This window comes from Cryptococcus neoformans (genome assembly GCF_000091045.1).
Source record: "Cryptococcus neoformans var. neoformans JEC21 chromosome 6 sequence".
Lineage (NCBI taxonomy): Eukaryota > Fungi > Basidiomycota > Tremellomycetes > Tremellales > Cryptococcaceae > Cryptococcus > Cryptococcus deneoformans.
This window is the reverse complement of record NC_006691.1, coordinates 611,121-633,342: the sequence shown is the minus strand read 5'-3', so window position 1 is coordinate 633,342 and position 22,222 is coordinate 611,121. Positions and strand designations below refer to the sequence as shown.

At 47.5% G+C, this 22,222-nt stretch overlaps 10 protein-coding genes and 1 pseudogene across 10 annotated transcripts in view; 5 read left to right on the top strand and 6 right to left on the bottom strand.

The window, feature by feature from the left end:
- Nucleotides 1-218: 218 nt before the first annotated feature.
- CNF02170 lies at nucleotides 219-3,238 on the bottom strand (annotated as a pseudogene).
- A 138-nt stretch (nucleotides 3,239-3,376) lies between these two features.
- On the top strand, nucleotides 3,377-4,323 carry CNF02160 (protein kinase activator, putative). The gene is made up of 6 exons (XM_024657391.1): nucleotides 3,377-3,623; nucleotides 3,694-3,713; nucleotides 3,780-3,956; nucleotides 4,034-4,051; nucleotides 4,106-4,125; nucleotides 4,176-4,323. Exons 1-6 carry the CDS (start codon nucleotides 3,577-3,579, stop codon nucleotides 4,206-4,208), a joined length of 315 nt encoding a protein of 104 aa, XP_024513094.1. The 5' UTR covers nucleotides 3,377-3,576; the 3' UTR covers nucleotides 4,209-4,323.
- A 279-nt stretch (nucleotides 4,324-4,602) lies between these two features.
- Nucleotides 4,603-5,608, bottom strand: CNF02150 (ribosomal protein P2, putative). The gene is made up of 4 exons (XM_571539.1): nucleotides 5,553-5,608; nucleotides 5,273-5,431; nucleotides 4,961-5,116; nucleotides 4,603-4,894 (listed from the first exon to the last, which is right to left on the bottom strand). The coding sequence occupies exons 2-4, from the start codon at nucleotides 5,429-5,431 to the stop codon at nucleotides 4,874-4,876; spliced, it is 336 nt and encodes a 111-aa protein (XP_571539.1). The 5' UTR covers nucleotides 5,553-5,608; the 3' UTR covers nucleotides 4,603-4,873.
- Nucleotides 5,609-5,865: 257 nt separating this feature from the next.
- On the top strand, nucleotides 5,866-7,436 carry CNF02145 (hypothetical protein). Its single transcript, XM_024658566.1, has 2 exons — nucleotides 5,866-6,903; nucleotides 6,962-7,436. Exons 1-2 carry the CDS (start codon nucleotides 5,950-5,952, stop codon nucleotides 7,331-7,333), a joined length of 1,326 nt encoding a protein of 441 aa, XP_024514494.1. The 5' UTR covers nucleotides 5,866-5,949; the 3' UTR covers nucleotides 7,334-7,436.
- Nucleotides 7,437-7,812: 376 nt separating this feature from the next.
- Nucleotides 7,813-9,629, top strand: CNF02140 (30s ribosomal protein s5, putative). The gene is made up of 5 exons (XM_571558.2): nucleotides 7,813-8,273; nucleotides 8,369-8,481; nucleotides 8,543-8,659; nucleotides 8,720-8,856; nucleotides 8,910-9,629. The coding sequence occupies exons 1-5, from the start codon at nucleotides 7,849-7,851 to the stop codon at nucleotides 9,045-9,047; spliced, it is 930 nt and encodes a 309-aa protein (XP_571558.1). The 5' UTR covers nucleotides 7,813-7,848; the 3' UTR covers nucleotides 9,048-9,629.
- CNF02130 (ubiquitin-conjugating enzyme E2-28.4KD, putative) lies at nucleotides 9,120-10,686 on the bottom strand. Its single transcript, XM_024657390.1, has 12 exons — nucleotides 10,564-10,686; nucleotides 10,485-10,493; nucleotides 10,361-10,433; nucleotides 10,292-10,305; nucleotides 10,167-10,236; nucleotides 10,018-10,102; nucleotides 9,955-9,966; nucleotides 9,823-9,888; nucleotides 9,671-9,764; nucleotides 9,599-9,613; nucleotides 9,469-9,525; nucleotides 9,120-9,416 (listed from the first exon to the last, which is right to left on the bottom strand). Exons 1-12 carry the CDS (start codon nucleotides 10,588-10,590, stop codon nucleotides 9,171-9,173), a joined length of 768 nt encoding a protein of 255 aa, XP_024513089.1. The 5' UTR covers nucleotides 10,591-10,686; the 3' UTR covers nucleotides 9,120-9,170.
- Nucleotides 10,687-10,885: 199 nt separating this feature from the next.
- CNF02120 (expressed protein) lies at nucleotides 10,886-13,539 on the top strand. The gene is made up of 17 exons (XM_024657389.1): nucleotides 10,886-11,190; nucleotides 11,246-11,266; nucleotides 11,340-11,446; nucleotides 11,501-11,575; nucleotides 11,632-11,718; nucleotides 11,770-11,821; nucleotides 11,872-11,919; nucleotides 11,973-12,031; nucleotides 12,089-12,231; nucleotides 12,295-12,300; nucleotides 12,362-12,436; nucleotides 12,482-12,515; nucleotides 12,566-12,637; nucleotides 12,696-12,708; nucleotides 12,759-12,988; nucleotides 13,038-13,290; nucleotides 13,351-13,539. The coding sequence occupies exons 1-17, from the start codon at nucleotides 11,085-11,087 to the stop codon at nucleotides 13,452-13,454; spliced, it is 1,485 nt and encodes a 494-aa protein (XP_024513095.1). The 5' UTR covers nucleotides 10,886-11,084; the 3' UTR covers nucleotides 13,455-13,539.
- On the bottom strand, nucleotides 13,525-16,511 carry CNF02110 (regulation of carbohydrate metabolism-related protein, putative). The gene is made up of 4 exons (XM_571332.1): nucleotides 16,374-16,511; nucleotides 16,020-16,264; nucleotides 14,364-15,918; nucleotides 13,525-14,305 (listed from the first exon to the last, which is right to left on the bottom strand). The coding sequence occupies exons 1-4, from the start codon at nucleotides 16,395-16,397 to the stop codon at nucleotides 13,880-13,882; spliced, it is 2,250 nt and encodes a 749-aa protein (XP_571332.1). The 5' UTR covers nucleotides 16,398-16,511; the 3' UTR covers nucleotides 13,525-13,879.
- A 1,721-nt stretch (nucleotides 16,512-18,232) lies between these two features.
- On the top strand, nucleotides 18,233-20,339 carry CNF02100 (regulation of carbohydrate metabolism-related protein, putative). The gene is made up of 3 exons (XM_571330.2): nucleotides 18,233-18,629; nucleotides 18,771-19,015; nucleotides 19,083-20,339. The coding sequence occupies exons 1-3, from the start codon at nucleotides 18,606-18,608 to the stop codon at nucleotides 20,293-20,295; spliced, it is 1,482 nt and encodes a 493-aa protein (XP_571330.1). The 5' UTR covers nucleotides 18,233-18,605; the 3' UTR covers nucleotides 20,296-20,339.
- A 422-nt stretch (nucleotides 20,340-20,761) lies between these two features.
- On the bottom strand, nucleotides 20,762-22,127 carry CNF02090 (cytoplasm protein, putative). Its single transcript, XM_024657388.1, has 6 exons — nucleotides 21,738-22,127; nucleotides 21,593-21,681; nucleotides 21,505-21,534; nucleotides 21,350-21,453; nucleotides 21,096-21,294; nucleotides 20,762-21,027 (listed from the first exon to the last, which is right to left on the bottom strand). The coding sequence occupies exons 1-6, from the start codon at nucleotides 22,092-22,094 to the stop codon at nucleotides 20,880-20,882; spliced, it is 927 nt and encodes a 308-aa protein (XP_024513030.1). The 5' UTR covers nucleotides 22,095-22,127; the 3' UTR covers nucleotides 20,762-20,879.
- A 35-nt stretch (nucleotides 22,128-22,162) lies between these two features.
- The window catches only part of CNF02085 (hypothetical protein), a 1,000-nt gene continuing 940 nt past the window's right edge, over nucleotides 22,163-22,222 (bottom strand). The window contains exon 5 of the mRNA XM_024658565.1: nucleotides 22,163-22,222. This exon is cut by the window's right edge and continues 163 nt beyond it. The gene's annotated coding sequence lies outside the window, so the exon portion shown is untranslated.

Genomic DNA, 22,222 nt, shown 5'->3' with positions numbered 1-22,222 from the left:
TTGCACCTCCACCTCCACCCCCCGCGCGATGCCGTCGTCCCCATCAAAATCGCGCCCATTCAAAGCCGACAAGCCCGAAATAACAGTAACTGCGTTTATTTATTTGTCTGGAATCGTTTGTCGGTGCCGTCTGCCGCCGTCGGCGACGCACTCATGCCGCATCGCTGTTAGTTTTATTGATGTTTCTCAAGTATGATGGTCTCCACGTATGACATAAAGCGTTTCTTTCATGGAGTGGCTCCAAGCTAATAGATGATACGAAGGAATATAGATGATACGAAGGAATATAGATGATACGAAAGAATATAGATGTCCTAGATATAGTAGAGATACCCACGTAACAAATAGAGCTAACTACCATCAAGCCCTGGTCGTAACAACACGATTGAGACCGAACTCCCAATCAACCGATCGGATCAGCCTCACCTGCGCTGTCCATCTCGTTCTCACCAATTTCTTTTTTATGCTGATTAACGCTTTTTCTTCGAAAGAGCCATGTACCAAGCGATATGGTAATGAAGTCCACGACGAGCCAGGCGAGAAGGATACCCATGTTTTGGCCGATTTGGTTCTTGGTGTCAAATATGATCTATAAGAGGAGGGAGAGTCCGCATTTGAATCACAAGAAATATTAAAATAAAGGAAAGGTGAGACTTGCTGTTCGAATAATACGATTACAGTTGTAAAAGGGCATGGCGACACCGTATCGGTAAATCCAAGGCTGCAACTCGAGAGGCAAGCTGACGACAGACATATTCACGATAATAATTGGCGGAGGGAAGAAAATCATAAACTTGGGACCGAGCACGATAATTGCAGACTCGGTAGCGAGACCAATAGCGGCCATGCCCAAGAAAAGAGCGAACCACCTAAGGAACAAACCGCCCGCATAAGTAAAGTGCGCGCCAAAGTGGACTTTGAAAGAGGGTAAGTTGACCATGCAGAAGAAGAAAGAGGCAGGGAGGTATAGACAGATAGGAGAGACAAGTCGGTAGATGATGTAAGCTCGAGTGGTGAGAAAGGAGGCGATGATTTCACGAACAGCATTGTTGGTCATAGTCATGATGAAGGAGAAGATGAGCATGTACTACATAAGACCAACGATGGCAATAGCCGCTTGAGCGACAGGCTGGTCGTAGTAAGGCCTAAGGTTATTCATCGAATACCACAACACAGGGTTGGTGATCGTCGAGGGCGTCTGAGAGACGAGCCTGACAGTGTGACATTATTGGCGTTGTCTTGGAGGTAGGTAGCGGCGCTCTGGGTATTGTACTCGAAAAAAAAGCTGACTTAAAACTTCCTGGATGTAAGGAATGAGATAGGTGTTGAGAGCAGTTTCCGGTCTAGCTTGCGCGTAGAAAACCTCGATGACAGAAGACCCGCTCTAGCTAGAGTTACCGTTTTCCCTAGAAGATAGAAGGGCATTGGAGACACCAGCATTGATGACAATGGATGCCCACACTCCTTCCTCAACTACATCATGAGCGACGTCAGCAGCGGCGAGAAGTTCAGAGGAGTATGTAGCAAAATAATTGAGGGTGGTCTGAGAAATGAGATCTCGAGAGAAGGAGGTCTGGCCGGTTTCACCGCCATCTCGATCGATCACTTTGACGGTCAACTTCCAGACGGAAACACATAACCACATGACAATGACGGTGATTACAACAGTAGTGCCCAAAATCTTAGAAGCAATCTTCCTGAACATAGCCATCTCCGGGTCCCAAACTATTTTTTAGTAGTAACTAGCAGATCAAACAAAGGAAAGCGTTCTCACAGCCATATTTAACTTTTCTAATTTTGGCTTACATGCTCCAGGTTCAGCATCCGGAGCTCCAGCGATAGGCGTAAAGTTGCTTGCATGCCGCTTTAGCCTCTGTAGTGTCGTTCGCCTGGGGCACATCATTTACATCCGATCCCTTCTCCTCGCCATGAGAATTTCTGAGAGTTTTGCCAGGTTGACTAGTTCCAGTCCGACTTCTAGTCTTCTCCCCATTTCCATACTCATATTCATTGGGACCAAAAAGGTTCGAGGGGCTGAAGGATCTGGGATGCTCTGGCTCGGTTCGTTCACCTGCAATGTATGCAACGGTAATTCACGGGAACCCCAGGACGCTTGTAAATAAGCCCATCACATAAGGAAAGGCTACATCGCTTCGCCGGCTGCACCGTTCATATGTCACCATTGCAAAGCCGCAACGAAAGGGAGGAAGCCAGACGGGCAGTAAATCTTTCGTGGGGATGGCCCCATGCACAAGCTCGCAATTCATTTTTCCACTTGGCTCAATCCGCTTTGAAAAGTGGTTGAGTATCTCAACAGGCGCAATGATATCTCTTCATTGCAGAAGTAGGCGTTCTTCCGACATTGTGTGGAGAATGATGGCGCAAGGGACAGTAGAGCACTGACGGCTGATGAGCCCGAAAGCTCCTGGTTGAGGGAAGTAGTAGTGGATGTCATCCTCCAAAATGATATTCTCTGATGCTACTTATATTCCTCCTTATTCCCCTTCGGTACGCAGTATAGCTGAGCTTCCATATCTGAGGTGCAATTGCATTGTTCTTGTTGTTTTGATACATCTCACAAGAGCGTCTTTCGATTTTGGGGCAGTTGAGAGCCCCCAACTCATCTCCAACAATCCATTCTTCATACCTTGTTAATCCTCACTTGGCTGGAAACATGCGAAGAAATACTGTTCACGTCCCCAGACACCAAGCGCGCGCGACTCGTGCTGATAAGCAAGAGAGTCGTGAGCTGAACCCTAGTAAGTAGCTAGCAAAAACTTACAGAAACCGAAGATCCAAGGTGAAAGGGGCAAGCTAATACGCAACTGCAGGGACAAGGCAAGCACATTAATACTCGCGTTACCGTCCTTGCCTCAATACCGAACCTGACCCTTAACATCGACACAAACCGAAAGGATGTGAGTGCCGTCAATTCCCCTAATGTGCGATCGAAGGAAGTGGTGTGTAGTTCGGCCTCTCGTGGTACAAAAAATGTCTTGGTTGGTTGGATTATCCAGCGGTTGCTGTTATTATCAATAGCGAGCACTCATATAATACCATGGAAACACCTAGGAAGTCATGATGATGAATGAAAGGATGAACTCCTCGAGGCCTACAAATATAGAAAAAAACTCATGCCCAGATGGCACCATATGAGCTGTTAAAGGTATGCGAAGCATGGGCAATTCCAACAGGGCTTTTCAAGAGGAAAGATAAATATCTAATCATTGGAAAGGTGAAATGAGTTCAGAATGGGTTTCTTGTTTGGCGACACCACCACACATTAAATACTCATTGATGCAAACAGTTTTTGATCCCGTTTGCCCGACGCGAAGTGACGCGAGGGAATACGCGGTTTTTGGAAAGCTTTCTCTTCACATTCCCATTCCACCTATCATTTCTCACCAAGGCTGCCTTTCTACACGTTCTTTACCCCTGTGCCAGCACACTACCAAGCTTTCATCACGCCAATCTATTCAACTTCTGTGTACATCCGATACACCTCTTTCTCTCAACTTCACTGATTTGACGCGTCTTTTTATCATTATCAATTTGGCATTCCATTCTTAATTCATCATGGCTCCTGGAAAGCAACCAGCTACTCTCGAAGAGCTTTCCGAACGGTAAGTCAACTCACGGCCAAGGTGGTTTCTCGCGGATTAGGTCTACAATTTTGCTAACGCTTGCCATTAGGATTATCTACTCGGACCGATGTAAGCTTCAATAACGGTTTCCTTACCAAAACTCAGCTTGTCTCTGTTAACGCCTCATCATTATAGACTCAGATGATAGATTTGAGTACCGACATGTTATTCTCCCCAAACAAATGCTTAAGCTCATTCCCAAGCGATATTTTGCGTCTGACGATTCTGGTTTGCTGAGGATTTTGGAGGAAGACGAGTGGCGTGGCATTGGCATCACCCAGTCTCTGGGATGGGAACATTTCGAAGTGCATGGTAAGTGTAGATATGTCGCTATATATGTGTAAGACCTTGTTGTGTCACGTAAATATGCTGACAAACCATTATTGCAGCCCCTGAACCTCATATTCGTAGGTGGTGGACGAAAGCATAATGACAATCTACTGACACCCATCCATAACCAGTCCTTTTCAGACGACCTCTTGTAAGTCAATGTGCATGCGTTACCAAGCGAAACTGATCTCCAATGACAAGCCCGGTTCGAACGCCAACGCCAAGAGGCAATAGGTTTCATCAATGGGTTTCATTTGTTGAGGGTAGACATGAAGTAGCGTATAGCGGGATTAGTGGGAACTGATATATTGCTTGTTCAGTATGGAAAAGATTCCTGGTTTATGCTGACTTGTTCACCGTCTGTTTGGTGTTTCTCTTGATTCTATTCTCTCTGCTACGAGGTTGTCCTTAAGGCGGCTTCAAGTCAATTCATTCCAACCGCTGTTATTAGTGATGTCGGAGCGGCTTCTGAACGCGACAAGCGGATAACATAACGACTCAGCAATTAACAGCTACGATGTCGAGAGCTTCAAGGGCCGTTATGCGGCTAACGACAAGTTATACACCACCGAACTTCGTGAACAGAGCTGGCAGTAGTTGTGGATAAAGAAAACAAAAGGGGAACGGATCGCGATACTCGCCACTTGCATCCATCAAGGCACTCATTAAACCTTCTGAAGATTAAGTCGAATAACCACGCGTATCAAATGAAGGCTTAAAAATAACGAGATACGGGGCAACTGCCGATGGAAAAAAACATGGCAGGCTGCGAGAAGAGGACTCATGCATATGATATTTCAAATGGGCAGAACCGTCTACTAATGCGCAGAACTTGCCTCGCCTCTTGAATCTCACATCCACAAGCGGTAAAAACCAATTTGGTGTCGAAAATAACATGCTTAGTCGAAGAGACCGAAGCCCTATAAAGCCGTTAACATGCTGTGTTCTTGGCCCAAAGGCAAGCTTCAACACTAGAAGGAACATACCATGTCGTCGTCAGACTCCTCCTTGGCCTCCTCCTTCTTCTCCTCAGCAGGGGCAGCCTCAGCGGCACCACCGGCAGCGGCACCACCAGCAGCAGCGGCGGGAGCGGCACCACCAGAGGGAACGGAAGCGAGCTTGGAAGAACCCTCAGCGATGAGCTACGTACAAAATCAGCATTCATTTCGACCCTTGATAATCGCTAAGAGGACTGGGTCGCGAACAGCAGAGTCGATTTGAGCCAATGTAAAATCGGCTGCACAAAAACCGACTGCACATTCCAGTCCATCTTTTCCGGCGATGCGATCAAAACATACCTCGTTGATGTCCTTGCCCTCGAGCTCGGAGATGAGCTTGGAGAGCCTGTCCTCCTCAGCCTCGACACCAACGGTCTCGAGGAGCGCCTTGATGTCAGCGGCAGAGGGGGAGGCGTTGCCACCCTGTTGGAGGAGGAGGTAAGCGGCGATGAGCTTCATCTGCAACGAATGCTTGTCAGCCAATTTCTCCGAAAACTTCCTTCCGATATCCTTCCATTCTTTCCTCTAAACCGTCGAGTGCGCCTGCGTTGTCGTTGTGGGAGAAAGATACGAAACTCACTGTATCTGTATGTGTTTTTTGTTGTCACGCAAACCGATTTAAGCTGCTGGAGCGGGCGTTGCGTTTATTGTAAGAAACCAAAAGAAGACTCGCTGACCCAAAGTCTTCGAAAGTTGCCAGCCGCGAGCGTGAGACCAAGCGGGGAATGCCGGGAGGGGTATTTCCGGAAGTGGCACATTTGTGGTCAACTCAATTTAGATTGAAAACCCCTTCTCTATCTTAACGCCGACATGCGCGGCTTGGCTTAACTTGCAGTATCATAATTGGTTCCGTTCCTGACCGGCTGTTGGCGTTCAATCATCATCCACAGACGCCGATTGTTCATAAAAGTGCGTGTGCAAGTCACCGGCCATCGTATAACCCAATCTTTGATACCTGTCACATTCGTCTGAAGGACATGGATACCCCTCAGCAACCCATTCTGCGTCGGCGTCCCAAGCGGCCATCTTACGCCCCGACTGCTTTACCAATCGTGCCTTCATCATCTACGTACACAGGAAATACTCAACAAGCCATGTCGCCATCACTATATAGGACTAGCATCCGCTCCGCCAGTCTGCAGTTAGATACTGTCGCAACCCCTCAAAGATTAAGAGACCTAGAAATGGAATGGAAAAATAGAAGGAAAATGGCTTTGGCGGACATATCTAACGGATATGGTGGAAATAGCCATCAACAGCAATATGGACCCAGGCAAACTACTACCATTGACAAGTTGGATATCAAGCCCATTGACCGGCAACATGGGCCTAGTTTAAAGCCCGCCAAAAACGGGCCAAGATTGCCCACCGATGCTGGTCACACCCAATCAAGTCAATCAAAATCTACGGCAGCTCGCCCAAACTTGATACGATGCGTTGAACCTCCCACTCCCCCAGATACACCTTCGACCTCTATCACACAGTTGAAACTTGATCAGATTGTACGTGATTCCGTTCCTTCCCTGACGCGACCTTTGGAACCTTCAAAGCGACTGGCGACTAAACACAAAACGGAATTGATACCTAATATCGAAACACGCATTCGGAATCCATTTGCCGCGCTTCCTATTTTGGCTTCACCTCTGCCTACGACGACCAGGCCTGTTCCGTTGATCCATCCTCACAAAGGTGCTATACACGTTCGTCCCTCAAAGTTTTCAGAATTCGATATCATCTTGACGCATGATGAGCTGTTGCGAATTATTGGTGGTGGAATGGAATTAATTTGGATGCGAGGGACAAGCGATGATACATCTAGTTTTAGGAAACATTTGAAACTCTGGGACAGCGCCAAATGGACTGACGAAGAGGCCAACCTTTGGTACCGAGTGCAGCTCATAGTGGAAAATTTAAAGCGGAAAACACCACAGGTTGGTCCAACAGTATGTGAGATACAACATGATCCCTGACGTTTGCGCTTGGCATTAGGCCAGAATCTATCACTCTTTAGGCAACATTACTGTCATGTGCTGTAAACCTCCGGATATCGTCATCTCATTCCGGTTTCCGTCACCTTATAACAAATTGTCATCAACAAATATCTCATCTTCCACCATCAAAGTCCGCCTTTGTTATTCACGCATCTCAAAGGAGATCCGTCTCCATACCTCATACGCCAAAGCTTCGCATTCAGAGAAATCTGAGGAAAGGTTGAGGACGAAACGGATTGTCCCACTTACCAGCAATGGTGATATCGATGTCGCATGTGGGACCAACCATACAGAAGATTGGAGGGATGAAGAGAAAGAAGGCCTAAAGCGGTTATGGGACACGAAACGGGAATGGGAGAAGTGGTGCTGATTATATAATTCTGACAATAGATGAGAGTGCCAGCCATGGCCAAACGGCGAGGAAATGCAAAAAAGTGCCCTCAGTTTGAAGCATATAAGCTTTTCAAGTCCACGATATTTAGCGCCTTGTAAATGCAGCGCTTCCGTCTCTTACTCGCAACATTGTGCATTGCGAATCTGTAACCTGTCCCAGATTTGAGTGTGACAAGATTTGACTTGCCGAGCCTTAGCACTGGTGTTTCGATTTTGTGAACAAGGTGGCATTTCCTGTCAGTTGCGATACTCTGTCGCCAGTATCACAAGCGAGACATACTTATCGTACTACGCAACCAACCTTTGCAACAAATAATGAATGCATCATCAGCGTGCAGTGTTGATATTCCGGTGTGAATCATGTTGTCCCAATCCCAGTTCACAGTCGGCGCGTGCCACACGACGGAATTTCCGCAAATGCCACTCTGCTCTTTCCTCTGATGTTTCCTGCATTTATTTGGCTACAGGCTACATCCAGCAAGTCCAAAAACAATGGCTCCCGCCCTCGCCCGCCCCCTACGCTCCCTCAACCCAGCTGCCCGCCGTCTCGCAAGATGTGCCTCCACGGCAGCCCCGCAAAGCTCATCGGCACCTCCTCCCCCTTCCGATCCCCAGTCTTCTCAACACACTCCCCTCCCCCGCCCGGCTTTCTCAGTCCCTTACACCCCTGTCCCCCGCTTATCAGGATTCCCTAACTCATTTAAATCACCGTCTCACAAGCACTATAACTATCCCACGCCTCTCTTTAACAGTCCACCTACCGAGAAAATGCCAGACACCCTTGCAGAGCAGAGCCAGGCGAAGAAGGAAACGAAACTCGCAGCTGTCTCGGGGCTCTCTAGAGAAGAGCTTAGGAATTTGTGCAGGTTCACTGTGAGGTCGACCAAAGTTCAACATATGACAAAGAAGGGAAAGATGTGAGTTTTTCATTGCTGAGGCAATACCTCCTTGTTAGACTGCCAGGAAATACCGCAAATACAGGTTATGTTTCGGATTCTGATCCTCTTTACAGGGCTTCGCAACAAGCGTATGTTGTTGTTGGGCATCCTGAAAAGGGTCTCGTCGGGCTTGGTCGTGGTCGAGGGCATAATCACGCTGCCGCTCAGGATGATGGATTCCAAAAGGGTAAGCTCCCGCCGTTTACCCAAGTTTGGACCTCAAGCTAACATGATCAACTTGAATATAGCTGTGCTTAACATGGACTACGTAAATCGATATGAAGAAAGAACTCTTTGGGGCGAAGGAAAGGACTTACAAGGCAAATGGGGAGCTGCCAAGGTCCACTTGCGTGCTCGACCTCCAGGTAATTCTTTATGTTGGCCCATGTTATTGTAACGTATGAGCTAACAGTCTGTTGTCGTAGGATTTGGTCTTATGGTCCCTCCTATGATCCATCGAGTCTTCACTGCTTGCGGTATCAAGGATGCGAGTGCCATGATCGTCGGTTCCAGAAATCGACCCGACGTGCTCAAGGCGACCATTCAAGTCTTGCATGGTGGTGTAAGTAGAGATGTGATGGATCATATCAGGATACTGCTTACAGTCACCCGTAGGGAAATCCTTCTGGCTTCGGCACAGGTATTTTTGGGAAGAAAGGACCCCGAGAAAACAAGGGTCGGGGAATGAGGAGCAAGGACGAGATTGAGCGCGAACGAGGAAGATATGGAGTGGATGTCGGCAGGAGGATCTAATCATTTGGGATATGGCTCTTGCCATAGTTCAGTTCGCGCATACTTTTGGTTTCCCATCTGCTTAAAGGCGCGGAGGTAACGAAACTTGATGCATACAACATACGGAAAAACTTTACGCATCTCTCAAAGTCCCGCAAACGAAGATAGTCTGCCCAATATAGCAAGCACAACGACCGCTACAACCCATCGCCAACTGAATAACCAATTCCCTGCAGCGTGCCGTTGCACACGTTGCTCAGGTCGAGCTTGTGCATGTGGTGTATGTGTTGTTTGTGTAAGCTGGGCCAAAGGAACGGCAACAGGAATGTTGGTGGGCGAGGACGAATTGGGTGCAGCTGAGGTATTCACTGGTTCTGAGACTTTGGACGCCTCAACGTCGCCTATGTTAGACTTAGATGACTAGTGGTTCTGAGAGACTTACAGATGACGCGGCAGGTCCGCCCATGTCAGGAAGGTCAGTCATCTCAGGAGTGGCATACTGCGAGGCAATCAGTTATCAGTAACGTACATAGCGTATTTGGTAATACTGGGAGCCATCGCTGTCAACTTACATCAGGGAATATCTCCTATCGCAAGAATCAGTAACTGGGAATAAACCGAGGCCAATACAAATATAAACGTACTCTAAATTTCTTGCTTTTCAGGTTAAACGCATGACTCTGCTTGGCTAAAAGCCTTTTCTCTTCATTGGTTGACTTCACGGCCCCGGCTGTTATTCTGATGATAAGATATCAGCACAAAATCTCCATCGAAAAATTCACAGGAGAATACGGACTCGTTGCTGAGCATGAAACTCAGGAGACCAGTCAAGATCGTGGCAACAGACCAGGCAGCATTCCACCTAAAACGGCAATCATCATAAACAAGTTAATCTCCGCTTTCAAAGCACAATTGATCCTCGACGTACGTGCTAGGATGGCTAACCCAAAAACCGTCAGACACATTTGAGAATAATGGTTTAACAACTTACTACGAAGTCATGCTCATGCAAATTTTGTGACCAACTTCAAACCTCCCAGAAGGTGTGAAGAGTTTGACATCTGGCGGTTTGAAAGCTGATGGAAGATTAGATCAGCCTATAACTCTCGCTAATAGCAGTGACCAAAGCAAAATACGCACGATAGTCACTAGGGAACCAGATAAGACCATGATATTCTCCTCCCTCATACGGAGTGTCAGGGGGTCCACGCTATACGTCACGTCGAGTGAGCAGACCTTAATGATTGATTTAGCGACCGGCTTACAATGATAAAGTGCCCTACATCTTTTTCGTCAGAATCATCGCTAATGACTTAAGGGGTGAAGACACGTACAATCTAATATGTTCTTCTCCTCCGGACAAGCCCAGATGAATGGGGGAGGCGACTTCTGCATTGAAAGATACTCCTATGCCAGGATATATTAGTTGCATCTAGGATTCCTGTGAGAAGTGCGAACCTTCTGGAGCTATAAAAAGCAGCATGTCAGCACCGGCGATGGGAGGATCCTGCTACTGGGTGTAGAATGCAGTACTCACTCTCTTCTGAGCGACTTTGGTAGCCATTGGGATGTATTGACTGGGGGGGATGCGGGGAAGGGACAAGGGGTGATTAGAACAAAGGTCCGTAGTGTATTTGTTATAAAGCTGCTCGCTTTCTCTGGCCCGAGGCCCGGGCGCCCAGCCACGTCGGTGGCAACAAAAAAGTCCGTCCCCACTGCGGTCGTTGTCGGTCGGGCGGCGGGCGGCGCCGCTTTCCCTTCTTCTGGTGACGTGGAATATTATTGCATTATGTAATTCAAATGCTTAACAAGATTCAGCGGGAGGCGCTTTCTTCTCTTCTTTCTGCCGTGTTGCGTGAGAACAACGAATGTGAACAGCTTCTTAGCCGGCCCGATTCGGCGCCGATAATAATGATCATCGAAATACATACACACTCGAGTGTCATCTGAGTGGAAGACCAGGACGGCAGATATAAAGGCAGCTCGCAGGATAAGAGTCCATAGGTGTTGAATGCGATAGCTTATCCTCCCTGCCAGCAAGTGCGTGCGAATACTACGATGGGTCTAACACAGTCGACAATGAGCTCCAACCAGCCAGGCAGAGGCTTCTTGAAAGTTAGCGGAAAGGATATAACCTTAGATGGAAAACCGATTACATTGAGAGGTACGAGCAAAAGTCAGGCTTGGACTTCATACACTGACTAGTCATTGTAATGTAGGGACTGCAATTGGCGGCTGGTGTGGGTTGCAATGCTATTTTTTCTGTGCTGACCCGTGTGTTTACTCATAATATTTGTATTGATTGGGTATCAGTGAATATGGAGAACTTCATCACCGGCTATGCTGGACATGAACATCAAGTTCGGCATGCTCTAAAGCAGGTATTAGGGACAGAGAAATACAATTACTTCTTTGAAAAGGTCAGTTGAAAGGAATGAACAAACATCTGACAACTTCTACTGACTGCTTGACAGTTCCTTGAGTATTTCTTCGCCGAAGATGATGCAAAATTCTTTGCATCACTAGGATTGAACTGTATTCGCATTCCTGTGAGTTTTCAGTATCGGCCATAAGCAGGTTACTTACAATTGCTTGTTTATTGCAGGTAAATTATCATCACTTTGAGGATGACATGAACCCACGAGTGTTCAAGAAAGACGGCTTGAAACATCTCGATCGCGTGATTCAAATTGTATGTCGATCCGTGCAGGTTACTAAACCACTTTTGTTCACATTCATGCAGTGTGCCAAGTACGGTATCTACACTGTCATCGATCTGCATGCAGCTCCCGGAGGTATGCACCCTCATGCGAAACAGATTGACAGGCTTGCTGACTGTTTAAAGGACAAAATTTCGACTGGCATTCAGACAATCCAACTCACAAGGCGTTGTGTAAGCCCAAAATCGCGACACGCGGTAATATTCGTTTGACGTTTGTTTGGTAGTCTATGAGCACAAGGATTTCCAAGATCGAACAGTCTTCATTTGGGAAAACCTAGCGCGTGTGAGTACGTCCAGCTGCGTCGTGTAACCTCTCGTTCTAATTTTCGCCCACGACCAGCATTCTAAGGACAATACTTGGGTTGCAGGTTATAATCCCTTGAATGAACCTTCTGATGAGCAACACGTTCGCCTTGTGGCATTCTACAACAGGGTAGAAAAAGCAATCAGATCTATTGATAGCAATCATATGCTCTTTTTAGAGTAAGTGCAAAGGATATGCGTGCTGCTTGTCTGCCGGTTCCCTCTTAACCTTTTCAATCATAGCGGAAAGTGAGGCTATTACGATACATCGCCACTTCAGACGCATTGCTAACCGATATGCTGGGAAAAGCACTTTTGCAGCGGACTTTAGCCGGTTTGGGAAGCCTCTCCACAATTGCGTTTATGCTTGTCATGACTATTCCATGTGAGCTCATATAATTAAATAAAGATGCCTGTACTCATTCTTTAGCTATGGGTTCCCAAATCCACCCTCTCTATATGAGGTCAGTCGACGGAAATATTATCAGGATCTCTATCATTGACAGTGCTTTAGGGCTCAAAGGAACAAATCCAATTCCACATTGATTCATTCAATGGTAAAACCGAGTATATGCGCAAGCATGGGGTGAGTAGGTCGACTTGTTGGACATGGTTGTATTGACTAATTGTTGTTCGGCGTCCAGAGTCCAGTATGGGGTAAGCAATAGTAAGGAATTTAAAAGGGTATTGACTAACCTCTGTGTCAGTTGGGGAATTCGGCCCTGTTTATCAAACATCTAAGGACGGATATCCTGATTGGAAACACATCAATGACACCCGATTTGATGTCCTTCAGCTTCAGCTTGATATCTACGCCAAAGCTCGGGCTAGTTGGTCCATCTGGCTCTATAAAGATATTGGTTTCCAGGGTATGATTTACGCGGGTGAAGATACTGCATATGTAAAACTTCTCAAGGAATTCTTACACAAGAAAAAGGCACGTTCGACTAATCCCCATCCACTGCCCCGGCTGATACACCCCTTAGGTTGTTGCCGCTGATAAGTGGGGAGCGGATGATCGTGCAGTGCGACCGTTGTTTACACCCGTTGAGTCATGGCTTCTCAAGACCGTACCATCAATCTCGGACCGATACCCACAAGATTGGAGTGTAGGCGAGCACCTTTCTAGGCTAGTCAGAAATATGCTCCTCAGTGAAGAGCTAGTCAAAGAGTACGCAGAGCATTTTAGAGGGAAGAGTCTTGAAGAGTTGGATGAGCTAGCAAAGAGTTTTAAATTCTGTAAGCCTTAATTTGTGGGTATTTTATGGATTGAAAGCTGATGGATGCTTGGCCGCGAAGCTAATTGTACTCAGAGGAAGAGGTTGAATGATGTGCTCAAGTCAGATTCAGAGCGTGGCACTGATGAGAAGAAGTCGTTGTGGCAAGCTGGTGAGAAGGTATGACAGAAGATCAAGACTTTTGATTGCGAGCATGTTATACAGTGAGAAAGAATTGTGTCGAAACCAATAAATCAATGCAGAAGTGTTACATGCATACATCCGCAGCCCAGATTCAAAGCCAAATCAAATTCAACCATACACGACGACAGCTGGCGACTACGTAGTATATAGAAAATGGTTAAAGAGACATTTGAGAGAAAACACAAACGCAATGAGAATTACGAAAGGATCGAGAAGGTAGAAAAAAAAAGAACGATCTGACAAACGCTTCCGAGTGAAACATTGAGAGCCATGAGAACAAGAACTCGATCAAGGAACTGAAAAGGGAAATCACGCAACCCAAACTGTCTCCAGAGGTATATGATCTCCAGAGGTATATATATATCCAATCCGAAATGGAATCCCAAATAAAACAAGTATTGTACAGCTTAACTTTGCGCCCCTGAACCTGAACGTTTATGGAATGGACTCTTTCCTTGAGTGCCATCTGTACCGTGTCTTTGCCCGCCTTGAGTCTGATCTTGCCAATTGTATTGACTGTCGTCTCCTTGTCCGTCGTTCGCCCCGTACCAAAGCGCTCCCAGTAAATCTTTAGCCGTGCTTGCAATATTCGCCGCTCTCCCCATAATGCTCGCACCATCATCGTCTTCCGTAGGTTGGAACAGAGTAGGTTGGGCATTCGTCCCTACATGAGCTATTGTGGCTCGGGCTCCAGCGTTGGACTTGTAAGAAGAAGGGACGGTCGTAGGAGGGTCTACCTCAGGGAAGTCTGAGCGGCTAGAAGACGGTCGCGGTGTAGCTGAAGTGTGGGGAAGGGACGCAGGCGATGTGTCCTTCAACGGCCGGAAGGCGATCTGAAGAAAATTGTATCAGTTGAAAGTGTAGTGGAATATACTCTACGGCTTCACTTACCTGTGGTGAAGAGTGTGGCGTAGGAGTAGACGATCGGTCCGGAATGTAGTCCTTGTCTTCTTCGCTTAACTTGAAAGAATCAACAGAAGCTGAAGTGGATTTTCCTATCACCGCAGATTGACTTGCTTGAGGTGTATGATTTCCATCAACACGCTCTTCAGGTTCGATATGCCGGGTTTCTTCTTGCACTTTATCAAGCTGAGGAGGAGTCTGGATTTTCCGTGAAGAGCTATGTGATGCAGCAATCTCCGTAGGTGATTTAGAGGAAGTAGAGCCGCTAGATGTACCTCTAGAGGTCGACCTGTCATGAAGCCGTTCTCTGGAAGGCGTTCTTCCTCGTCCACGTTCTTCAATCCCTACACCAGGTGATGTAACAGGCGAGCCTGAGGCGACAGGATACTCATAAGCAACCGAGGACCCACGCATACTACCAATACCTGTCGCCGCTGAAGGGTTATAGTTAAAATAAGCTGAAGGCGGCGACGAAGATTCAGGAGAGAAAGCCTGATCAGGAGGTCGAGTCTTGAGAATGCCCCTTCCAGGTTGTACAGGTGAAGCGACGTTTACTGAAGAAGAGGAATTGCTGGAGGACACGGAAGAAGGCTCGAACGACTGTTGAGGGCTGCTAGCTGCAGGTCGATACTTGTTGGGGGAAGGGCGTCCGCCTCCATAAGAAGTACCAACATGTGCTGGGATAGGTATGCTGCTCTTGTCGACGTTGCCAGAGAAGTCTGGTCCATTGAAATAATCATAACCAACACTGCCATATCCTTCATCATCGGTTTGCCACCGATTGATTGCGGCTTCAACCTGTGGCGAAGGGAAATCATAGGAACTGAGGTTGTCATAACCAGGGGACTGGTACTCGGCCGGAGGAGCATAAACCATCTGTAAAGTATGGTTCACACCCGGCCCAGTCTTGAGCATGGTGGGCGCAATCTTGGCGATCGTAATATGTTCTGATCCTGAGGAAGATGCGCGACTAAGACTGGGCCGCGAGGTTCGTGATGATCGACTGCCCATAGATGAAGGCTTCATCTCAAGCACATCATCATCGCTATCGTTCTGCTGCTGGTTTTGACTGGGGTCATCGACCGCCACACATTGCTCTACGAAAGTATTGAAACTAATATGCCTTTTGCCGGAAGTCGTTTGGGACTCAGTTGAGGGAGACAAAACTGGAAGCTCTGGCGGTGTCTTCCCCAGATTGTGATATCTCGGCGGACTTCTTCTGCGTGGCATAACTCCTCGAGTACGGAAGATATTGGTGTCGGACTTGGTTTGCAGAAGATTTGGGCGATCATCATCATCTCCAGAGGTCTCAGATGACCCATCAGTGGAGACGTGTTCGAGAACAGGAGAAGACGGCATAGGGATAGTAAGCATCTCTGAAAGAGTGCGATGCTTGAGAATCGGCTTTTTGACGGAAATCCGTGAGTCGGGTCCATCGATCCCTAGGCGGTCATCCGTGGAAGCGATCCGGAGTGGACGGGCTGGTTCGACATTGGCAGTGTGGAGTGGTCCGTACAGCCATGTGACATCAGAGTCTTTCAGCCTGATGAACGAAAAAAAAGACAATGTCGTTGCATTAGCGAAGCTCTCAACAGGCATGTCTAGCGCCACCAAGGCAACTCGAGATACACAGATATAGCTCACCAGTTGAGAGTTTCAGGACTGATTGTTTTAAGCTTGTTTCGCTGCTTTTGCCATGTCCGCCAACTTGCATTCTCCAGACGAACTCCATTGGCGATCTCGTGCTTGTGACGAGTCATATTCCGCCACGAAGCCCATACATCTTCTTCGGACCAGTCATGAGAGAGATAGTCGACACAAATAGACGGCAAACGGTCCTGGATGTCCTCTACTGAGGGCGCAGCGCCGGAATCGGAAGGGAGAGAAGTCTGCAGGATGACCGTGAAGGATAGATAGATGAATAGAGCCGAAGGCAATAGGGGAGGAGAGTTGTTCGTTAGCGGATGGGGAGGGATTGTTTCGTGGGAGCTGACTCACGATAGGGGGAATGACCTGGGCCATGATGTGTTATCTATGAGTGTGCGGTGGCGTGGCTGAGTTGTCCGGGCGTCTCTCTCGTGTGGGAGAGGATTACCGGGTTGGCTGGGTGAACATGGGAGGGGTGACTAAGGACAGTTATAGCAGCTCTATTTCAAGCAAAGAATACGTCCGCTCATACACGCACTCCAGCAGCCACCAGCCACCCATCAAGCGCATCTCGGATAAATCAGCAAAACTCACCATATTCCTCTTTCCTTTTCCACCTCGTACTTTATTTCCGTCCCTCGTTCTAATTCACTGCACTTTCTTTTCTATAGCAACCTCCTGTTCAGCTTGTCTCTGCTGTTCATGTTCTCTCGTCTCCACGCGCAATGCAGCAAGCCGTGTTTCTTATGGATACTATTGATTGTTCGTCTTCCGCGATCTTTCCCACATTCGTTCGGCATTCGGCGGACGGAAGACGGAATTAAATAAGAGATCTGCAAGACCTTTCGCTGGTTGCTGGTTGGAGGGGGAATCGAAAACGCAAGATGGTGGCTTCGTTGTTGTACAACCTCTAGTACAAGAACCAGGCAACTACGCGACCCTACAAGTTACAAGTGTTCGTCGTTCGTCCCCCCTCCTGCATACGGCCGTGACGTTGGAATTGCTATTTACTACTGTAGTGAACAATTTCTTCTTGTCATTTCTTCTTCGTCTCCTGATTCTTCTTAAGATCCACCCTATTATGTACCAGCGTATAGATAGTAGAAACAAGATAAAGCAGCAAGCAATTTTCGTCATTAGTATCACACACACCCTGAGGGAGTTGTTGAGTAAGCTGAATTTTTACGCTACAAGAAGGGCAGCAGCAGTCTCTCCCCTCTTTCTGTTACCCTCAATTTTCCATCATCCAAAATTCTTCTGCCGCCGGTTATGGCATTCGGCATTCTGATCCCTTGATTTTAGTTCATCACATAAGTCATGCAATCAACAGGCAATGGACAATAAGGTGAAAAGAGGATGATAATCAACAACTACTGTACTGTCGTGGTTATATTGTCGTCTACTGATTGCTGTATTATCAAGCATCAGAGATGCAGCATGGTGCTTGTTGTGCAAGCGCGCGGCAGTACACATCGTACATCGCAGTACGAAACAGTTGCATTTGTTCTCGAACCGACGTTACATGAGTTCTAGGAAGGAATTTATGGCAACAACAACGGTGAAGCCGAAATCTGCCCGGAAGCCAAATTCAAAGCGTGCAACCCAGCTGCCGGTTTGAAATTATGCAGGTGCTTCGGATGTCAATCAAAGGACTTGTTCGGCTGAGACTACCGGCTCTAATTACTACCCTCAATTATTTATTAATCAATGAATTAATTTATTATAATTCACGAGAGATGAGGTGATGAATAATTCTGATGACGATTCTGCTGCTGGGTGATTTGTAATAAGATTTGTTGATCGCTGATTATTTAATCATGCTTCTTCGCCCTTATTAACAAACACCTTGACTGGGCCCTTCGAATGATGGTGGAATGACAGCTCCTAGCTTTTGTTATCGAGCTTGGGTGCAGGGTGGGAATTGCAGACATGAGCGTTGAACTTTGTCTCAAAGTAGTGAGGCATGCCGTGTATGTATAAAATCGTGCGCAGTAACAGTCAGGTTCGGTTACCCCATACCAAGAAGCGGGGCGGGGTGATGATGAAAAGTGGAGAGTGGCAGGTGGCGCAGACGATTGCCGATGCGGGGACAGGGTGAGGCTGATATAGGAGGTCCAGCCAGTAATTTCCGCCTTTGGTGAGACTGATTACACGTGGCCCTCGATATACACCTCCACTTTCATCATAATTCTCTCCATCTTGCCCCCCTGTGTTCGCCCCTTTCTTCGCCGCTTCCCTCTTTTTCTCCCTTTGCTCGCATCCTCCCTCGCGATCCCATCCCAAACATCACTCTTCTGCCCATACGTACATCGTTATCTTATTCTCGCCTCCTTTTCCACCCCCAACCCCCCACAATCCCCGTCTCCGACTACGTAGCGCCCCACCGCAGAACCTAGCGGAGCCCGCAAACAACTAAGCCGCCTCTTTTTCCTCCACTCAGGCTAACACATCTCACTTTTTTCTGCCGTCTCTGCTGTGTTCTATCCAACCTCTCTGGCTGTTTCTATAATCGTGTACCAGATCTCTTTATCGTATTCGGACCTCAAGAGATCTTGATTAGTGATCAAGCAGGTCTTTGTCACAATGGCACAAATTGTCCCTTCCATTGTACGTCATCCCACCCAAGCTTTGTTCATGCTGTTGACGAATATTGAATACCTTATCGTATCCAATTATCTTCCCTATCGTTATCCCTTTGCGTCGTCACATCTCATCATTGCCACTGACGACGTGTTGGCGCTCTACCAGACTTCTTTGCCCGTCGATTCCAGTGCGGCGCCATCAGTTGAGGATCTCCAAGATCGTCTCCCATCGATTTGTGTAGATTATCTCTCTCATGATTGGTCTGAGGAAGATGTTTGGGCTTCTTGGAGAAATATGACTCGTCACAAACACGAGATCGCCAATGGCGTACGATTAGAGAACGCCAGTTGGCGTACGTGGCAAAAACAGCGCAACAACTTGAAGACCATTAATCCGGAGACTCTCAATTGGTGAGTAATATCAATTTGCTTGATGCCCATCGCATTGCTTTGAATCGTGCTGATAACAATATCCTAGGTTAAAAGACTCCGACGTAACCTGGCTATACGGTCCCCTTCACACCGCCAGCGTTGAGCCTGTTCGCGCACCCAAGGTTGCTTCCACGGACGAGCGGCTCGGCATCGACCGACCTAATCCCGCGGCAAAGAAGAAGACCACAAAGCCTATTCTTAAGCATCGTACTATTTCCGAGATGCTCGCAACCTCCATGCCCAGTTCTCCTGTGCTCGAGAGTGCCGTCGGCGAGCCAGTACCTGCGACTATCGCAAGCGTCAGCGATCGCCCTAAACTCCCTCAGACAAAGTCTGACACCAATGTCTTGCAATCGCAAGGTGTCATGCCGCGAAACAAAAGCCCTCCTCGTCACCCAAATCTCCGAGAAGAACTGCCAATTGATTCTCCCATTTCTCCCACCGAGTCCCAACAAAATGCAAACAAGAAACACATCAGCTTTAATACTTTTGTCGAACAGTGCGTGGCTATCGAAGATCCATCGCAGGTGCCACCGCAAGAGAACAAGGGACCCGAGGTGTTGGAGATGAAACCTGCTCATGAAAGGCGCGAATCTCACGGCTCTCGACCTAGTCTTAGCCGTCAATCATCTTCCACTAGTTCCGCCGAGCGTCTCACCATTTCCATGCTCGCTCCGACTACGTTGAAGCCCGGTCCCGGTACCAATCCCGATTTGCAGATGGTTTATGTTCCCCCAGTTGAGTATCAGTCTCCTGATCGTGACGACCAGCGTGACGCGTACGACTTTCCTTCCCCAGAGGTTGATCCAAGGACAGGATTGGAAGAGAGTGAGAGGGAATATGGACAGGGCGATTACCTTAGTCCTGGAAGCCCGGCCACGAAGGAGAGGAAGGGCGTCCCCATACCTGGACGTGACGGCTCTCCCATGCAGTCCAAAAGGCAACCTTCCAGTCCTCAGCAAGGCAAGGCCGAGCCTTTCTCTTATTCACCCTCCAGCTCCACTTCCTCTTTCAACGTATCTTCCTCACCTCAACCTGGCCGTGGAATTCTCAAGACGCGAACTCCTAGTCATGAGATTCCAGAGTCCGAGAGTCCACCTCTGGCTGAATTTGATTATAACCCATCTGCTGCCACAGGCATTGGTGGTATGAGGGGTTCAGGCAGTTCATATGATTATGCGAGCGGGTCTGCCTCGCCACTAATGGCTCCTGAAATTGTAGGGGGAGAGCGCGGAAGGGCGCAATCCAGGGAACATTGAGTATTGTTTGTAAAACACCTGCTTTCGATGAATTATCTCTTGCATTGATTAGCGTCTCAGCGAAGCAAGTTGTATATTATTAAATAGTTTCTGACTAAGTGGACACAGAGAGCTTTGCCGGATCTCTAATGAAATGGGTTCCGTTGGTCCTATCATCCAGCACTACTTCAAGTTCATCGCCACTTGCTCAGTGACCAAAATACGCAAAGAAAGTTGGAAGATATGATAGATATACCTGCTTTTCTACGAGGAGTGTGTAACTGGTTGTTCAAGACTGTTGCTGTTCTCACGCAGCCTGCCATTATTATCAGCCGGTAATTTTGATAGTCGAAGACAAATGAAACGAAAAAGTGATAACAAAATGTAATTCTGCTGTATAATCTTTAGTCTATGAAGCGGAATGTCTAGAAGAGATTTGAGTCTGGCTCTGCCCCAAGTATACCAACCAGTTTAGCCTTGAGAGATAATCTCTACTACATGTTACATCGTGTATGCTATATAGTAACGAATGATCTAACTGTATGTACCACGATGGAAAGGCATGCCAACGTAAATAACCCATCCAAGTCCCTCCTCACAGCGTATTACATGATCGTACATCCCTCGTCTGCCTTCCCCAAAGAATCTACCATCCCCCCAATATCCCGCGACCGAGGACCAGTCTGCTTCCCTTCCAGATCGACGACGAGGACACCAGTGTTCTCGGGATCAATATATGCAGAAAGGTTGTATCTACAAATTACAATCAGCTCCAAGGATCGATCACGGATAGGAAGAGAAAGGGAAACTGCAGAACGTACTTTCTCATCAAGTTCTCAACAGCAGGTTTAATTTTTGCATGTCCGCCTTGTGAATGGATACCCTTCCCAACAATGATCCTGAGCTCCTCCCGTCCCTGACGTTGACAGCCAGAGATGGCAGCTTCCGTCCTCTCAATGGCCTCCTTAACGTATAAACCATGCAAATCAATGGTACCAGCTGGTGAGTCTTTGTTGTTTTCTGTAATGGTGGTTTATAATTTAATAAAAGTGGCAAGGTTCCCGATATTGCTTACCGTTGAAGATCCACGCAGAAGCTTGATCGTCTAACTGGTCTTGTGTGCGTTGATGTGCTTTTCCTTGGACAGAGAGTTCATGAGCCTTGGCACCATCTCCAGCTCTGTTCTGGGTCAGGTATCGCGGAAACATTACTAGGTAACTAAGATCTTACTGGTAGGCTGCCTGAGACGCCGCGAAACAGCTTCGCAGAAAAGTTATCAGTCAAAACTCTGCATCTACTGTCATACGCGGACACATACCGATGAGCCTCATCTCCCTCCTTCCTTGCTTTATTTCTCAGCTCGACGTAATGCTGATTTGTTGCATTAATTTGATCATCGTTCATATGCTGTTTGAGATGCGTGAGAATCAATCACCCTCGTCAAGCTGACGCTTGGGACTCACTTGGCTTGCAGGAGCATGAGGACCGACAACGCCCCCTGCAGGGAGATGAACTGGACTAGGACTACCAGTTGCATAGCCGTTTTGGTGCGGGGGCGATTGCCATCCTCCCTGTTGTTGATGCATTGGAGATTGCCATCCTTGCGGATGCTGCTGCGGTTGGTACTGTTGCTGCTGACCAACGGCAGCTACATTGGCCCAGCTCGGCTGTGATTGAGGGGGATATGCTGTTTGTTGCTGATTTACAGTGCCTGGGTAACCATATTGTTGATGTTGTTGCTGCTGTTGTTGCGGACCTGTAGGCTCCTGAGAGCCGCAACATATTTTTAGTAGGCTAGTAAGTATGGATACGAGAGACATAGCGGGCAAGTCTGCAAGCTGTTACGACTGAGGAGCAAACAGGGTATTGCATTATAAAAGTTGTAAACAAACCAGCGAAAGCCAACCCAGCAACAGGATCAATTCCGTCGTGTCCCTATTTTTAATCC

Bases quoted from the DNA above. Each gene is read 5' to 3' on its own strand.
- CNF02160 (XM_024657391.1), top strand. From the start codon at position 3,577: ATGGCTCCTGGAAAGCAACCAGCTACTCTCGAAGAGCTTTCCGAACG. The intron at 3,624-3,693 runs GTAAGTCAACTC...GCTTGCCATTAG, and splicing joins CTCGAAGAGCTTTCCGAACG to GATTATCTACTCGGACCGAT. The intron at 4,126-4,175 runs GTAAGTCAATGT...TCCAATGACAAG, and splicing joins TCCTTTTCAGACGACCTCTT to CCCGGTTCGAACGCCAACGC.
- CNF02150 (XM_571539.1), bottom strand. From the start codon at position 5,431: ATGAAGCTCATCGCCGCTTACCTCCTCCTCCAACAGGGTGGCAACGCC. The intron at 5,117-5,272 runs GTATGTTTTGAT...TTTTGTACGTAG, and splicing joins AGGGCAAGGACATCAACGAG to CTCATCGCTGAGGGTTCTTC. The intron at 4,895-4,960 runs GTATGTTCCTTC...ACGGCTTTATAG, and splicing joins AGGAGTCTGACGACGACATG to GGCTTCGGTCTCTTCGACTA.
- CNF02145 (XM_024658566.1), top strand. From the start codon at position 5,950: ATGGATACCCCTCAGCAACCCATTCTGCGTCGGCGTCCCAAGCGGCCA. The intron at 6,904-6,961 runs GTTGGTCCAACA...GCTTGGCATTAG, and splicing joins TAAAGCGGAAAACACCACAG to GCCAGAATCTATCACTCTTT.
- CNF02140 (XM_571558.2), top strand. From the start codon at position 7,849: ATGGCTCCCGCCCTCGCCCGCCCCCTACGCTCCCTCAACCCAGCTGCC. The intron at 8,660-8,719 runs GTAATTCTTTAT...CTGTTGTCGTAG, and splicing joins CTTGCGTGCTCGACCTCCAG to GATTTGGTCTTATGGTCCCT. The intron at 8,857-8,909 runs GTAAGTAGAGAT...AGTCACCCGTAG, and splicing joins TTCAAGTCTTGCATGGTGGT to GGAAATCCTTCTGGCTTCGG.
- CNF02130 (XM_024657390.1), bottom strand. From the start codon at position 10,590: ATGGCTACCAAAGTCGCTCAGAAGAGA. The intron at 10,103-10,166 runs GTGCGTATTTTG...ATCTTCCATCAG, and splicing joins CTGGTTCCCTAGTGACTATC to CTTTCAAACCGCCAGATGTC. The intron at 9,417-9,468 runs GTAAGTCTCTCA...GGCGACGTTGAG, and splicing joins GCGGACCTGCCGCGTCATCT to GCGTCCAAAGTCTCAGAACC.
- CNF02120 (XM_024657389.1), top strand. From the start codon at position 11,085: ATGGGTCTAACACAGTCGACAATGAGCTCCAACCAGCCAGGCAGAGGC. The intron at 12,516-12,565 runs GTCAGTCGACGG...ACAGTGCTTTAG, and splicing joins ATCCACCCTCTCTATATGAG to GGCTCAAAGGAACAAATCCA. The intron at 13,291-13,350 runs GTAAGCCTTAAT...TTGGCCGCGAAG, and splicing joins AGCAAAGAGTTTTAAATTCT to CTAATTGTACTCAGAGGAAG.
- CNF02110 (XM_571332.1), bottom strand. From the start codon at position 16,397: ATGGCCCAGGTCATTCCCCCTATC. The intron at 16,265-16,373 runs GTGAGTCAGCTC...GTCATCCTGCAG, and splicing joins CCCAGGTCATTCCCCCTATC to ACTTCTCTCCCTTCCGATTC. The intron at 15,919-16,019 runs GTGAGCTATATC...TTCGTTCATCAG, and splicing joins AGTCCTGAAACTCTCAACTG to GCTGAAAGACTCTGATGTCA.
- CNF02100 (XM_571330.2), top strand. From the start codon at position 18,606: ATGGCACAAATTGTCCCTTCCATT. The intron at 18,630-18,770 runs GTACGTCATCCC...GCGCTCTACCAG, and splicing joins CACAAATTGTCCCTTCCATT to ACTTCTTTGCCCGTCGATTC. The intron at 19,016-19,082 runs GTGAGTAATATC...ACAATATCCTAG, and splicing joins AATCCGGAGACTCTCAATTG to GTTAAAAGACTCCGACGTAA.
- CNF02090 (XM_024657388.1), bottom strand. From the start codon at position 22,094: ATGTCTCTCGTATCCATACTTACTAGCCTACTAAAAATATGTTGCGGC. The intron at 21,295-21,349 runs GTAAGCAATATC...CCACCATTACAG, and splicing joins TTCTGCGTGGATCTTCAACG to AAAACAACAAAGACTCACCA. The intron at 21,028-21,095 runs GTACGTTCTGCA...TGTAATTTGTAG, and splicing joins GTTGAGAACTTGATGAGAAA to ATACAACCTTTCTGCATATA.